Here is a 17,089-nt window from a genome sequence, read left to right as displayed (position 1 = left end):
AGTACAATCAAGAAGCATGAGGACAATTCTATTTTATCAGTTATCAAAGAAGGTGCGCCAGACAAACCTGAAGCTTTAATTCGTTTATGTTAACATCGCTTAGGCTCCCCAGAGAAACAGTTGAATCCATCCCTATTGCAAGAATTCGTCTTGGACAGGGTAGAGGAAATACAGTAGACCACATCCAATCATTGCCGTCTTCAAATATTTTCAGCAGAAATTTCTTGTGAAGTCTGAAAGTTAAAAGGAGACAACTGCCGAATGAACGACCAGTTTCTCTGTGAGGTCAACGAGAAACGCAAGGCCAGTCATGAAGAAATTCAGGCAAAAAGGAATATGTACCACTCTTACTGTAGAAAAGCTCTACATCAATAGTCATCGATATCTGAAGTCACTCTATGCCTCTTCTGACAGGTGAAGACCCTCGAAACTCTCACACAACGTGTAAGATGCCGAAAGAAAACAATTTGATTAAGAAAACACATATACTAGTCCTTCTCAAAAATTAGCATATTGTGATGAAGTTCATTCTTTTCTGTAATGTACTAATAAACATTAGACTTTCATATATTTTAGATTCACTACACACAACTGAAGTAGTTGAAGCCTTTTATTGTTTTAATATTGATCATTTTGGCAAAAAAGTCAAGAAAAAACAAAAATCCCTATCTCAAAAAATTAGCATATCATGAAAAGGTACTCTAAAGAAGCTACTAACCTAATAATCTGAATCAACGAATTAAGTCAAAACCCCTGCGAAAGATTCCTGAGGCTTTTAAAAACTCCCAGCCTGGTTAATTACTCAAAACCGCAATCATGGGCAAGATTGCTGACCTGACTGCTGTCCAGAAGGCCATCATTGACACCCTCAAGCGAGAGGCTTAGACAGAGAAAGAAATTTCTGAGCCAACAGGCTGTTCCCAGAGTTCTGTATCAACGCACCTCAGTGGGAAGTCTGTGGGAAGGAAAGAGTGTGGCAGGAAACGCTACACAATCAAAAGAGGGGCCCGAAAGATTGTGGGGAGGGGAGGATTCCAGACCTTGGTGGACCTGCAGAAACAGTGGACTGAGTCTGGAGTAGAAACATCCAGAGCCACCTGCACAGGCGTGTGCCGGAAATGGCAGAGGTGCCTGAACTGGGCTACAGAGAAGCAGCACTGGACTGTTGCTCAGTGGTCCGAAGTACTTTTTTCAGATGAAAGCAAATTTTGCATGCCTTTCGGAGGTGCCAGAGTTTGGAGGAAGACTGGGGAGAAGGAAATACCAAAATGCCTGAAGTCCAGTGTCAAGTACCCACAGTAAGTGATGGTCTGGGGTGCCATGTCAGCTGCTGGTGTTGGTCTACTGTGTTTTATCAAGGGCAGGGTCAATGCAGCTAGCTATCAGGAGATTTTGGAGCACTTCATGCTTCCATCTGCCAAAAAGCTTTATGGAGATGAAGATTTCATTTGTCAGCACGACCTGGCACCAGCTCACAGTGCCAAAACCATTGGTAAATGGTTTACTGACCATGGCATTACTGTGCTCAATTGGCCTGCCAACTCTCCCGACCTGAACCCCATAGAGAATCTGTGGGATACTGTGAAGAGGAAGTTGAGAGACACCAGACCCAACACTGTGGATGAGCTTAAGGCCGCTATTAAAGCATCTTGGGCCTCCATAACACCTCAGCAGTGCCACAGGCGGATTGCCTCCATGCCGCGCTGCATTGAAGCAGTCATTTCTGCAAAACGATTCCCGACCAAGTATTGAGTGCATAGCTGGAATAAATAATTGAAGGTTGACTTTTTTTGGATTAAAAAACACTTTTTTGTATTGGTCGGATGATACTGTATATGCTAATTTTTTGAGATAGGGATTTTTGGTTTTTATCGACTTAATTGCCAGAATCATCAATATTAAAACAATAAAAGGCTTGGACTACTTCAGTTGTTGTTGTGTGTAATGAATCTAAAATATATGAAAGTGTAATGTTTATCAGTACATTACAGAAAATAATGAACTTTATCACAATATGCAAATTTTTTTAGAAGGACTAGTATATAGACATATGAAAATTAAATAGCATAATGGATCCATGCATGTTCGTCTGACCCCACTCCATGCATGTTCATCGACTCACTCCATTGAATTGCCAAGCATGTCTCCAGGCTTGAACCCAATAGAACATCTTTGGGGGATCCTCAAGCGGAAGGTGGACGTGCGCAAAGTCTCAAATATCCGGCAGCTCCGCAATGTCGTCATGGAGGAGTGGAAGAGCATTACAGTGGCAACCTGTGAAGCTCTGGTGAACTCCGTGCCCAGGAGAGTAAAGGCAGTTCTGGATAATCGTGGTGGCCACACAAAATATTGACAGTTGACATGTTGTATGTTAATATTGGCAACTTTCACAAAGGGGTGTACTCACTTTTGTTGCCAGGGGTTTAGATATTAATGGCTATATTTTGAGTTATTTTGAGGGGAAAATAAATTAACTCTATTAAATAAGCTGCACACAGACTAATTTTCATTGTGTCAAAGTGTCATTTTGTCAGTGTTGTCCCATGAAAAGATAAATATCTGCAGAAATGCGAGGGGTGCACTCAGTTTTGTGATACGCTGTATGTGAGAAAGAAACATTTTGAAACCACAAGATTCAATGCTTAACAAACATTTCTTTGCTCTCACTTGACTGTTGTCGGATTAGACTAAAATTAAAACCTGTTGCTGTATTTTTAATTTTTTTCCCCATTTAATTCTTATTTTTTTAAAATAAATTCAGTAGTATGATGACTTTTTATGCAGCGTTTGCAATGTGCAGAAGCTGTACCTAAAAACGTATCTGCAATTGAACGAATGCATTGAGCTGAAAGTGGGCCCTCTTGTGGACGTACATGTCAGCGCACCTCTCCGGCTCAACAGCGAGTGCTAAGGACGCGATCAGTGGGACTCTATTTTACTGCCTGCCACATATAACTGGTCTACGGGGAGAGAAATTACTCAATAACCCACCCCCTACTAACTGGCCAGCGCGAAAGAAACAGAAAAACACTTTCTTGGTTGTTTTAATTGGTGCTGTAGTCCCCCCAAATGGCGCACAACTCTGCATGGTGAGCCATCGGAGGCAAGAAGAGAGTTGCTTGCTGAAGTATTCTTTTTGAACAACCTGTTCCTCACCACTGAGGAGTGTGTTGTCGTCTTCCTCTTTCTCCTCCCTTTTCTCTCTCTCTATTCCTCCCTCCCTCTCGCTCTCTTCTCTGCCCTCTCTGCGCACAGACAGGCGCGCTCGTTCTCAGTCTGCGCACACCTCGCACTTGGCCAGCATCACTTGGAGTCCACAGACACGGCTCTGATTGAGCCTCCACACCAGAGCGGAGGTCCACGCCGCTCCTCCACAACACCCACACCCCTCACACAAGCCTCGTAAGAGTTACACCGTCACGCGCACAACAATTGGACGACTGTGTGAGGACAAGTGCATTTATATTGACTTGGCTTTTTTGTGTGTTTTGTTTAATTTTGGCAGCCTGGATTGGAGCTGAAAAGTGGCAAAACTCCCGAGGAGATTTATTTCCACCAGTCGTTCGAGTATTTTTTTTTGGAAGGATATCTAACTTTTCCCCGTGGTGTAGAAGCAACAGCGGTGGAATTCAGTGAGGGAGCCCGGATGAGAGCGTGCTGCGCTGGGGAGCAGACTGACCCATAGGACCGCACCTATTGAGATAAGGTAGAGATGCACACTGACTACCCTTTTGCATACATTTTAAAGCAATTTAGTGGCGATCCCTTCACTAGTACAGTGATCAAAGATACTACGTGTGATAATAAAAGGGCGTCAAGCCGTGCAGTGCTATCTTTAAAACTCATATGAATAATTTAATACACCCCCCCCCCCCAAAAAAAAAAAACTTTGATCATGAGCAGTGCGTTACAACTTCTGAGACTTTTTTTTTTTTTTTTTTTTGGATGAATAAAAACCATCTTCCAGGTCGGGTGGTTAGGTTTTCCGAGAGTGAAAAGCTCTATAGGCAAAAATGACACAAAATTAGGGACACCTGTACACTGCTAATACAAGAGATTGATGCACACACACAAAACAAGCTATAACAGTTTGGGCAACATTTACCTAGCACACCTGATGAATTCTTGTGACAGACTGCAGAAATCACTGCTTTAGCGAATGTTATTGGATTTGCATTAGTGTAGAACTGCCCTACATCAGATTTAGCGGTGTTTCCAATATTCCGTGACAGTAGTGAACTTCCCCAGACTACCAAAATAATAGATTGAAAATATGTCCAAATGTCTTAAAGTATTAGTAACTGAGTGTTTTGTAAAATTCTATGGCATTGGTCAGGGTACAACAAAAATAAAAATGGAATCTTCCTTCAGGTAAAACACTACTGCTTTTGTCCACGAGAACAGCTAAACTCAACAAAAAAAGATGAAAAATTTTATCTCGACTATGATTAATGTGTCATTATCTAAAATAATGTCTGCCTATGCTGCAAATAAAAATATTTTAAAATAAATAATGTTAAAAACAAAATCAATACATTTAAAACGAATACAAGTCATCAGCCAATCAAACGTGCGTTTGAAAGGGTAAAATGGACCGGCACATTCCGCATCTAAAAGGGGTAAATGTTAGTCTGAACATAATGATAATAATTCCCTTCACAATGTCAGGGTCAATTCTATCCGTACAACACATGGAGAGACAATCTAAATTAACTATATGTATAACCAAACTCATTATATATTGCAATATTGTTTCCAATATTCGGTAACAGTAGTGAACTACCCCAGACTACCAAAATAATCGATTGAGAATATGTACAAATGTCTTTAAAGTATTAATAACTGAGTGTTTTGTAAAATTTTATGACATTGCCAAACACGTGATCATTTGTGCAACTGTACTTAATGTTCTGTCCCTTGAAGATAATCAGGTTTTAAGACTGTTTCCCATGTGATGAAGTGATGTGAGGAAAATGTGTGTTTGGGTCAAGTGCATGACATGATTACTACAGTGCAGCCCTGTTAGTGAGGGACTTACCACCTGCACTTCACAATGAGGATAGGCCAGTCACGCGAAGTGCTCCCAAATACAATGCATGTCCCATCTCTGATGCTCTAACATGCCTTGTTTGTAAGCTTCCTATAATCCACCATTTGTGATTGAATTACCCGGCCTTTAAATTGAATGAAATGTGGTGGGCGTGCAGCAGGAGCTTGTTCGGGAATATTACTTTCACGGCTTAAAGGGTTAGAATGGAGAAAAAAACAATTGGCCCAAAAGGCTTAGTGTGACAGTTCTTTCTTTGTATGACAGCAATCAATCAGCTCTTTCAAAATGACAGGATGTTCTCTCGTTTACTTTGTGTGTAGGTTATGACGGAGCACAGCTGAACATGGAACTTTTGTGGATTTTGTTGTTTTCTAGCACCTATCCTCTTGTCCACGGCCAAGGTGTTTACGGTAAGAATGACTTATTTTGCAAATATTTTGGCCAATGTGTTTGGCACCCGTTCGGACTGATTTAATGGAAATCACGGGCATCATTTTGTTGTCTGAAACTTGTGGAAGTTGGTTTCTTAATGTGAGACCAACAGCGTACAAGTGCAAAGGCAGAAAAGTCTACATTTTTTCCAGTGGATAAGTGCTCCGATTCTCTGTTCTATTTCAGTCTGATGAGAAACTTATTTTTTGGGAGTAAAAAGTTGAAAGAAAGAAAAATCTGCTCCAGACTCAAACTATGGGACCAAGTTCTAACTAGAAGTCGCAAAACAACTTACCAGACGTTTTACTTGGTCATAAATGTAGAAAACATAATTTCAGAACTGCATACAGTTAGATTTATAACTAATTAACACTTGTTCATGCTGCTAATTCAATTGGGTTGGTATTCAGTTGTATTTATGTAAATGGTGTCAAATATCAACAGAAGTTAATCATGTTACCTGAGATACGGAGCAGGTCTACCATGCTCCTCATACATTGAGATCATCTCAGCTCTGCATAAGCAAACACTAGGCAAAGGGAGGACAGGAAAAACTGAGACTCCGTGTTGGGTGGCAGAGTGAGGGGGTGTGAGGGAGGGGTTGGGAGGAGTTAGAGATTGAAAGAGGGAGAGAGAGACACAGAAAGATATTGCAGCATAGATATCTAGTTTGTATGTATATTTATCTAGTGTATGCTGTATTAATTGTATTACCCATTCATATGTTCTAGTAATTGCCAATATTGTTTCAGTCGTACAACCTGGTGCAACTAATGATGACGATTTTTTTTTGTAGTGTCACTTAAATGGAAATAAATGCTCATTATGATAAGTGGGTTATGATAAATTGCTACTCAGTTTTTAAAGCTTATAACATCTCAACTTTTACGGTTATTGAGTAGTCTTCTAATGTACTGTGTGTGTATATTTATACACTGCTGGTTAAAGGAACAAAGTGTTCCCTTAATTTTTGTATGCAGTATATATACCATTCATGACTTTTTGGAGCATGCATGAATGAATAACTGAATGAATGAATGTCAATTTCGATTTAAAGCCCTGGAATCACCAAAAAGCGACTGAACTGCGAATTGCACGCGAGCCACAACAAGATAGTACAGATTCCATTTCAACCTCGTGGAGGCACCACTTCATCAACAAGTCGCCGAATTGCACTTGTCAATTTGTGTGCAAGGCCATGTATGTGAAGTAGTGTAAACATCACCGAACAAACACCAATAATCCACACCCTTACCTCATCGAGCAATAAACAATGCACTGCTTAACATAAGCAAATGATTTTTGCTTATGGTTCTTTTGACGTTACATTTTGACTTAGGGTTTCCCTGTAAATATACCTGAATGTTTGAACGCACAGTTCTATGAGATTTAATACAAATTTAATGCAACAACAAAAAAAGGTTTAGTATGCATTTAACATACAAACAAACATTTAAGCCACGGTAACTATTTAATTCGATGTTTCTTTGCATGCCACCAGAGGGAAGTCGTGTAGCATTTGTGCTACCCTACCTGTACCACACTTTAGGACTCAATGCCTAAATCAATGGTTCTTAACCTTGCTAAGGGCACCGAACCCCACAAGTTTCCCATCTGCATTCACTGAACCCTTTGGAAATAAATAATAAAGCTTTTTTTTTTTCCAAATTCAAAACGGATGTAGCTAAGCTATAGCAAGCGAATATCTAAGTGACTTCCACTTCAAATTTCAAATATACTACAAACAATTGTGCCTTTTGCTGTTGATTTTCACGTTGGAAAATGAATTTTTATGTTTTCATGTCTGCACCCTAATTTTAGTGTTGCATCCTTGCATCACATACTATTTTCATCGTGTAAAATGTGACGAAAAAGCTTTTTTTTTTTATGGTTATACTTACTCGTACGGTGTGTGGGGCAACCTTTCACTGAGCAAACCAGTGTCTCCTCCCATTAGATAGAGGGCTAGCAGTTGAAAGAAATGGAATGAAGCCTGTAAATTGGTGGCAAACCAGTCCAAAACCTAGTCTAAAAAGACACTTTGCCTTTAGTCGGTGTATGAAAATTAGGCCCTGTGTGTCGAAACCTTCGCCGAACCCCTATACTTACTCACCGAACCCAGGTTAAGAACCACTGGCCTAAATCCTTGAATTTCCTTGCATATGGTGACACCAGCTGCGTTTCTATTATCCAGAGATATTCATGTAACTGAAATTTCGCAATGAAAAACTGGTAATGCTTACATTTTCAAAAAACCAACTCAAATATCAAAAACTTTTAACGCTTTCAAGAGCAACTTTTTCACACATTTCGATATTGAAATATATCGCAAAAGCATAATCGAAACACTTTTTTCGAACTTGCACGCAACAGGATGTGACCTACCCTCTCACATTATCACTTCTCTTCTCCATGCAACAATTTTTGGCAGTCATCTTCCTAGAGAATTCACGAGAGTTAACAGGGCTTTTTCGAAAAACAGCCTTCAATGGAAACACACTTAACTCTCGAATAAATCTGCCATTTTTTATCTTAAATATCACTTTTATTTCGTGAAAAACTACTGGAAATACAGATACTGTACTGTATTACTTAAAATGTGAATTCTGAGTTGTTGTTATGAAATCATATAGTATATTTTTGATTGTATGACTGTCGAGGGACAGAACCGGTGTACAGGCTTAGTTTCCTTTGCGACAGGCGCCGGTCCGGCCATGTGTTCCGCCTCAAAGCAAACACACACGAGCCAATCTGTCGTCTTGGATACGCTGACTGGGATGTATGAGGCGTTGTGGCAGCCGTCGAAAACAAGGTCTGTTTAGTTGTGGTGGCGGGCACCGCCGTTGTCATGAGGCATCGCGGGGAAACGCTGACAATCTGTCCTTTGCTAAAGCTTGTGGACCCGTGAAAGAAGAAGAGAATCAATCTCATCTTACTCAACCACATTTGGAATGCCTCCTGAGTCCTGACATCACAATCAGTGTTGTAGTGAAAAATTGACGCTCAATTTTCTTCGATATCATTAGTATTGTTGATATGTACAAAAGAGACAAGAATTACATGTTGCTGGTTGATATGCATTAAACAAACACAAATGGAGTACTTGTGGTGGGAATTGCTGCACTGATTTCATGCCGGACAGGGAATTACCTGCAACAATTTACTTATAGTTATCGTGATTATGTTGTGTTAGATATAACAGATTATGAACTTGGTTCCTGTGGCACTGCACTGCCTCTCACATTAGTTCAGGGAGACTGGCATACTAACGTGTGTACTGTTTTTGCCATCTTAACCCTTTTTAGGTGTACACATTGGCTGCCACTGATGACTGGGAGGGCTTCCCAGTCAAAAAGGACTGGACGTTTAGCATCATCAATAGTTCTGAAACATTAGCATTTTCAGCCAGTTCTACTAATTTAAATGGATTGGATGTTTATCGTTGCTAAGGCAGGCAATGAGTTAAATATTTTGAAATTTAAAACAAATAAATGAATGTACTTTAGAGTTTATGGGTGGCCATAACTAGTGTATTTGTTTTTTTGCATTTACATTTTATTTTGTTTTTATTGACATTTAATTGGTTCATACATTTATTTATTCCTAAAGTTATATAAAAATATTAGGGCTGTCAAACGATTGAAATTTTTAATCTAGTTAATCACAGCTTAAAAATCAATTGTAAATAATTGCAATTAAAACCATCTCTAAAATATGGCATATTTTTCTGTAAATTATTGTTGGAATGGAAAGACAAGACAAGACGGATGTATACATTCAACATACTGTACATAAGTATTGTATTTGTTTATTATAATAATAAATCCACAAAATGGCATTAACATTATAAACATTCTTTCTGTAAAAGGGATCCACGGATAGAAAGATTTGTAATTCTTAAAAGATAAATGTGAGTACAAGTTATAGTAATTTTGATAGTTTGTATATTGTGACTAACTATTGCCATCTAGTGTATTTGTTGAGCTAAATGAAATGTTTGAATAGTTTAACCAAAGTGTATTATTTTGTATAGCTATTTTGATTGGGAATGCCAGTTCTCTTTGCATTGAGCGCTTTTCTTTTTGTGAACATTATTATTATTATTATGTTTTTTGAGAGATAGGATTATTACTTTTATTGTGCTTTCACTAAATGATACTTTAGCGACTTATCTGTTCTTAACTGCCCAAATGCATAATGGGAAGTTGGGCAATTATGACTGTGAGTGGTGGCTGCAAATGGTATATCTTCTCTGCGTTGTGTTCAATACAGGGTGTTAAGAAAAGATCATCTCCTGTCATTCTTCCCCACATCGCACGCCACAATAGTTATAATTGTTGTGGAAGAGATGCAAAGCTTATACCAATAAATAGCGCGGCTTCAATAAATGCCTGTGTCCACTCCACTCACTTGGCTCTGCCTCTTGCTCTCAATATTCATTAAACGGCGCCATTGTAGTCTGTTTGTGGCAATGCGTGAGTGGGTCATTCCGCGCATGCGTTAAATATTTAAATGTGATTAATTAAAAAAATTAATCACCGCCCGTTAACACGATAATTTTGACAGCCCTAAAAAATATCAATAATTACAGATTAATATTGTGGCCTACATAATACAAAATCTTGATGTTGTATTTGGGCAGCAGGTCTTTATAGGTTCAATTTTCACTTGCCCAATAAAGGGTTAAGTGCAAAATACGACATATGAGCAATAAAAACACACTACATTTTTAAAACAATTTGAATTTGTTTTACTCCTCAACACGATTCAACATAGTTACTTTGCAGTAAATGCCACAAGATGGTGCCAATATCACCCACTTTTTTATTTTGTTTGAAAACCCAATTCACTTTATCACTATAAATTCAAGTTTAATGAAAGATGAAAAATTGAGAACTAAGTCAAATCTAGATCTAGCAAACAAAATAGCATTTTTAAAAAAAGTTAACTGTATAGTGGTAAACAGTGATCGCTCGTTTTTTACGGTTAATAGGGACCAGAACCTGCCACTATAAGTGAAAAACCGCGAAGTAGAGACCCCTCCCACCTAAAAAAAAAAAAAAAAAAAAAAAAAAAAATATATATATATATCAATCAATATTTAAAAAAAACCCATAAACATTAATTTTGTGTATGTGTGTGTTAAATGTTTTCAGATTTAGAATAGGAAAGATATATATATTAGGGCTGTCAAACGATTAAAATTTTTAATCGAGTTAATTACAGCTTAAAAATTAATTAATCGTAATTAATCGCAATTAATCGCAGTTCAAACCATCTATAAAATATGCCATATTTTTCTGTAAATTATTGTTGGAATGGAAAGATAAGACAAGATGGATATATACATTCAACATCCGGTACATAAGGACTGTATTTGTTTATTATAGCAATAAATCAACAAGATGGCATTAACATTATTAACATTCTGTTAAAGTGATCCATGGATAGAAAGACTTGTAGTTCTTAAAAGATGAATGTTAGTACAAGTTATAGAAATTTTATATTAAAACCCCTCGTAATGTTTTCGTTTTAATAAAATTTGTAAAATTTTCAATAAAAAACTGAAGTCATCTCTTTTTGACAGGAGCACGTTTCTTGTATTTTTGTAAAACTGAAAATAACAAGGCAATGTGTCAATAACTTGCATAAATCACAAAATAACATAAAATGTACACACACGTGTCCATTTGAGCAGTAGCACTAGCCAATTAGCTCACAAGCATCTAACGATGTAACTGCATTTCACCATATATGTGAACAAATTCAAATACACATCACCAATAACATTATGATGCTCATGAACTTAAACAAAGGAGGAATAAAACTCACAAGCGATGCATGTATTAGACACAAACAGTGTGATGAGGCTATGAGAACTGCCACTGAATACTGGATGCAGACGTTAGCTGGTCTGAATAGCACTGTCAATTAGTGTGAGTTCACGTCGACATATAATCACGTCAGAAAAGCGCGCCGAAACCCAAATAATCAGCTGCACCGAATCGCCAGCAGAGAGCGACATTACGCCAGATAACATACGCAAGTCACACCCAAGCGCCAGCAGAGGGCGAAAAAACGCCATAAAACACATTTAACAAGTTGGCCTTTCACTGTACTGACATTTAAATCTGTCTGAGCGGGGCAAACGTGCGTTAATTGTGTCAAATATTTTAACGTGATTAATTTAAAAAATTAACGCCCGTTAATGCGATAATTTTGACAGCCCTAATATATATATATATATATATATATATATATATATATGTATAAAAGTGTGTGTGTAAAAAAACAAAACAAAAAAAACCCAATATACATATATATATATATATATATATATATATCTCAATAAATGGTTTTTAAGCACTTAAAATATAATAATTAGGATAAGTTTTAAACATGTTACTGTCCCACTGAAACAATAAATTAAAAAAAATATCAGAAAAATTATTGGCTTTATAAAATACTTCATCGAGTGACTCCGCACAAATCCACTCAAGCTGCTCACTTACACAGAATGAGTTGCCACAGCAACTGTTTAACAAGTTAAACGCTGATTTACGCATGCGGCACTTTGATCTTGCCAGAGGAGCGAATTTAGAACATTAAACGTCTGTCAATCATAATTTACCTTAATAAGCAATTCCAGCTCACTCACTGCCTGACTAAAAACGAGCAGAGAGCGGGAGGAAAGGGAGTGAGACTACGCAATCGGCTCAGGACAACTCATCTGTTTTTTATTTATTTTATTTTTAATAGAAAAAAAATTTGCGATGGACTGAGGGTGCGAAGTTTGAAGAGCAAAGTAGCGAGGGATCACTGTAGTTGTCTGACTTTGTTGCTGGCTTATCCAGTTGCCACTCGGTGACACTGTGAATGTGTGAGTGGTCTCTTTATATGTGATCTGCAACTGACTGGCAGTCCAAATTGTCAGGCTGGCAACACATGCTAAGCCACTTCTCCCTCGTTCATAGTTGAGCTCTTTTTCATGCAGTCTCACAAAAAAGTGTGTGATACTCTCCTGGGCAGTGTCACACATTTACAGAGTAGGTCAAAGCCAGCCTCAGTTACTTTTCGTCCATTGAGTTTCAGAATGCGTTTTGGTCTCTTTGTGTCTGTCTGTGGACAAAAAGAAACTAATAACCAGCGAGCAATGTGGGAATGACACTGGGCTGCATTGACAGGCCTCTGGGAAGACATCTTGAGCACAATCGCAAGTAACCAGGAGGAGAGAAGAGTCAGAAATATTGGCAGTCGTCTTTTTTCTCACGTCATAATTGTTTCGCACTCTGCGCAGTGGACGGATGCGAGCGCTTTGCCTGTCGGTGGGCCAAGTGCGTAACCGTGCCTGATGGATTTCAGAGTGTGAGCTTCATTTACTGTTGTCCTCTCTTGGGGCGCCTCTGGGTGCCTCTGTCAGCCTGTGAGTGCTTGTGCAGGTGTTCATCGCTTGTGTGTGCAGCATACACGGCAACAGTTTGCTCACTCAGCAGGGACTCGGGCATCAAAGCGTGATTTCTCTTGCAGCGCTGCCTTATTGATTTTGCATTTGTGACTGTCACATAATAACATCAGTAAGTCACATTGTCGCAAATGTGTGTGATGATACAACATGTGTAACATATTCATCATCAGTAGGATACAACTGCACTACTGTGTGTAATACATTGCTACGATCTGCCACGGTTGTTTAGGGTTCTTGTAGTGGTGGGTGGTAAGGATTAACAAGGCATTTTTTTCTGGGTAAAGCACTATTCGATGTAGTTGATTTGGAATGATTTTCTCATAAGATGGCAAGTGCATGTTCCCTTTCTACACCTTCTCAAGGTATAAGATTACTTAAAAATTCGGTCATAAAGTTGTAATATGCAGCCAAAATGAATAAGTAAAACCGTAACAGAAGTGTCGGTCTGAGTCGAAGGCATGGAATTTTTTTTTTACTTAGCCTTCAGTGATAACCTGGCATGCCAGCTTGATTGTTCCATATATCCACTATGAATATATTCCTGTTTCCTAGGACGAACCTAAAACAAAAATAAACCATACAGCTGATAATTGAATGATGGGTTTTCTCATCACTCTCGCAAAAACATTGTTTCCTGTCAAAAAAGCATTTAGTGCAGTTATTTACGCCTCTTTTAATGAGGAAATCAAGTGTATTTCAGACAAAACTTGGGAAATGGACCCACCTACAAAAACTGCTTTGCATTCCGCCATAGTATTCAAGCAGATAGTGGCTTGCTAGTCAAGTCTGAAGCTCCCACCTCTTTCCCCTGATTGGCTCGCCATCAGTAGGTGACCAATCAACATCAAGCTACATTATGGCGTATTGGTTCGCAGTTGAGCAAAAACGTCGTTTCATGTCAAGAAAAGCTTTTCGTAATATTTTTTCCTCTTCTTTTAATATTAACTGTGTTTCCGGCAAACCCTCAAAAATCGAGCTATCTACAAGAAAAGCGTTGCACTTCGGCTTTGTATACAACCAGACAGGTTCTTCCTGGTCATGTCTGCAGCTTCCGCTTGTTTCTTCTGCTTGACTCGAACATCAGATGACCACTGAAGTGATTGGACAGTTAAAATTTGTAAGACTTCAGTGAGTAACAAACTAAAAAGTGTTTTTTTTTTTTTAACTGCATATTATATTGATATAATAAGGTAAGACTAATAGATTTGAAAAATGAGGATTTCTTGCAAACACCTCCTTTATCTCATTCACTCCCAGCCATTTTCACCGGTGCAATCCCCTTCGCTCCCGGTCGTTTTACTGGATTTTAACTGATTTTGCAAGGCCCTCTTCTATTGCTATATAAACATGGAACCCACCAAAAGAAAGATTAGACTCTCTTCTTTCAGCAGGAAAAAAAGTTAGTTCATATCTTTTTCCATTCTTTAAAAATCAGCATTAGAAAATAGCTTAGTTTGAGCAATTTTCCAATTTTTGATGAAAAAACTAGGGCTGTCAAACGATTAAAATTTTTAATCGAGTTATTTACTGCTTAAAAATTAATCATAATTAATCGCAATTAATCGCAATTCAAACCATCTATAAAATATGACATTTTTCTGTCAATTATTGTTGGAATGGAAAGATAAGACACAAGATGGATATATACATTCAACATACGGTACATAAGGACTGTTTATTATAACAATAAATCAACAAGTAGTTCTTAAAAGAAAAATGTTAGTACAAGTTATAAAAATTTTATATTAAAACCCCTCTTAATGTTTTTGTTTTAATAAAAATTGTAAAATTTTCAATCAAAAAATAAACTAGTAGCCCGCCATTGTTGATGTCAATAATTACTTACACAATGCTCATGGGTGCTGAAGCCTATAAAATCAGTCGCAACTCCATAACAACAAGTGAGTGTTTCACTGTACTCTCATTTAAATCTGTCTGAGCGGGACATCTGCGTTAATTGCGTCAAATATTTTAACGTGATTAATTAAAAAAACTAATTAACGCCCGTTAACGCGATAATTTTGACAGCCCTAGAAAAAACAGAAATTGAGCTTGTTGTGAAAGCATACATTTCAAACATAACTTTCACTTCAACACAGCTATTTTTTGCTTTAGTTACATCCCAAGCATCTGAATAATGTTTTCCCTTTACGAAATAACATAAACAACAAGACAAATAGAGCTTTTGATAGCAAAGTAACAATTTATTTACACATAACTAACTGAGAGATTACGCTGACAGCCGGGGTAAACTTTTCCGTCATCGCTGCCTATCTCATAAAGATGGATTTTTTTTTTAGTGTTTCTTTTGTGGTGACCACTGCCTCGACGCAGAGTTCGCCTGGGAAATTTGTGTTCCTGGGGGGGGGGACTGGTTTGGCCGTGCGCGTTTCCAGCTGAGTCGCGGGACACTGGAGGGTGGGGGGGACGCGAGCTGCTGAGCACGGCGGGGCGGGCTCTGCTTGACGAGCAGCACGGACTCAACGGCATCGTCCGCCGCACTGGTTGTCCGGTAGTTCTGCTCGGTCGTCCAGCGCCTGGCATTCCGGGCGTCCTCCAGGTTGTTCTGCTCGGTCGTCCGGCGCCTGGTATCCTGGATGTCCATTCAGTCGTCTTCCACCGGTGCATGTGCGGCCCGGCCGTTCGTTCCATTGAGTCGGGTTGCAGCTCATACCAAATGCGCTACTGCTCCCAGTGGCCAGTTTTATTGCTTTAAAATGGATTTTCAGCATTGTGCTTCGGAGCTAAGGAGAATCAGAACCCTGAGATGTCTCATGTGGGAAAAAAAAAACGTAAAAGACGTATAAATATGTCTTTGGGACACTGAAACAATTAAAAATACAACGTATTTATAGGTTTTTGGGAGCAAATGAGTTGTGTGTTTTAATTTTTTTATCCTTGTGTATCTTATCAAATAGCATTACAAAAGATGCATTATGACGCCGCAAAACCTTTCTGAACTGTTGTAGAAAAAAAAAAAAACGTTTCCTTCAATTTAAAATCCCCCTCAGTTTCCCCCTGACTCCATATTGCATCTATGCCTTTTTCCTATCCATTTAATTTGGATTGAAAATAATCCTAGGCATTACACGCATGAAGTGACACTCATAAGTGCTAACTCTCAACTTACTGAAGGATTAGGAGAGATCCTCCAAACTTTAAGACTTGCACAGGAAGTGACTCTTCAACTCCTTCAACACAACAGACGCATTCACACACGCACGCACACACACCCCTACACTAGTGTAGCACAAATGTGTTGTTAGGTCACAGTGTGAGAAGCAACACTCTTTACACGGACACCAAAGCACTGATTTATTTTCAAACTGCCAGCATCATTGGGATGCCTACTGCATTAGCCTTGCATCAAAATGTTTCATAATGTAATTGCTTCAGGAAATTTGAAGAAATTGTTGTTTTGGACCTTGACAGAAAAAAAAAAATCACTTCATTTATTCTTTTTTTTGGTTTTTTTTTTGTTACAGCCTTGTTCCAAAATGGATGCAATTAAGTGTCTATTTTCCCCCCTCGAAGTTGAAAAACGACAGTGACTGTGAAGAACATGGCTATAAAATAGCCATTTATTCACACCTATGAACAGGTTATAGTCGTCACTGAGAATACGTCTACACTAGTGCCCCTTTCCCATTGAAACTAGTGGGTCAACGTGCGTTTTTTCCAAGCCGATGCAACCCACTAGTAATTGGCATTTGGCACCTTTCCCTCCCACCCCTCCTCAGCCGTGCGTAAGGTTACGTGACGTCACCACGCTAAGATGCGCTTCGAAAAGTGCGACCGAATTCATTCAGTTCAAGGAAGTAAACAATGCAGAGCAACTCCTTTCCGTTTGTGTTCTCTGTTTTCATGCTTTTTACTGCCCTCCGAATGGTCGAAATGCAGCAAAGGATCAACACTCTGCTTGTGCTGAGGCAACGTAGGCGACGTGAATTCTTCTTCTTCAACTAGCTTTGTAGTTTGCATCGACGTAACTACGGTTGTGCGGCGTGTTAAATGGGAGGCGACTGGCACGTTGTTATGACACATCACGTAAGCGCCTACGTCACCACGTAGATTAGGGTGTTGACTGTTGACCCGGGGTTTTGCTTTCACACTGCATGACGATCAGAGCCGAGGTGATTTTA

General features: G+C 38.8%; 1 protein-coding gene across 4 annotated transcripts in view; it reads left to right on the top strand.

Annotated features, from left to right (window-relative positions):
* The first annotated feature begins 3,264 nt into the window (after nucleotides 1–3,264).
* LOC130925492 (MAM domain-containing glycosylphosphatidylinositol anchor protein 1) overlaps nucleotides 3,265–17,089 on the top strand; it is a 347,692-nt gene continuing 333,867 nt past the window's right edge. For 3 of the 4 annotated variants that reach the window (XM_057851332.1, XM_057851333.1, XM_057851330.1), the window contains exons 1-2: nucleotides 3,274–3,706; nucleotides 5,371–5,460. In XM_057851332.1, coding sequence (XP_057707315.1) covers nucleotides 5,394–5,460 — 67 coding nt within the window. In that variant the 5' untranslated portion in view covers nucleotides 3,274–3,706; nucleotides 5,371–5,393. Of the gene's footprint in view, nucleotides 3,707–5,370; nucleotides 5,461–17,089 lie in introns of all 4 variants that reach the window. The other variant, XM_057851331.1, reaches the window with a different exon arrangement.

The sequence above is a fragment of the Corythoichthys intestinalis genome, chromosome 1 (assembly GCF_030265065.1).
Source record: "Corythoichthys intestinalis isolate RoL2023-P3 chromosome 1, ASM3026506v1, whole genome shotgun sequence".
Taxonomy (NCBI): Eukaryota; Metazoa; Chordata; class Actinopteri; order Syngnathiformes; family Syngnathidae; genus Corythoichthys; species Corythoichthys intestinalis.
This window is presented reverse-complemented; position numbering and strand designations above follow the sequence as displayed.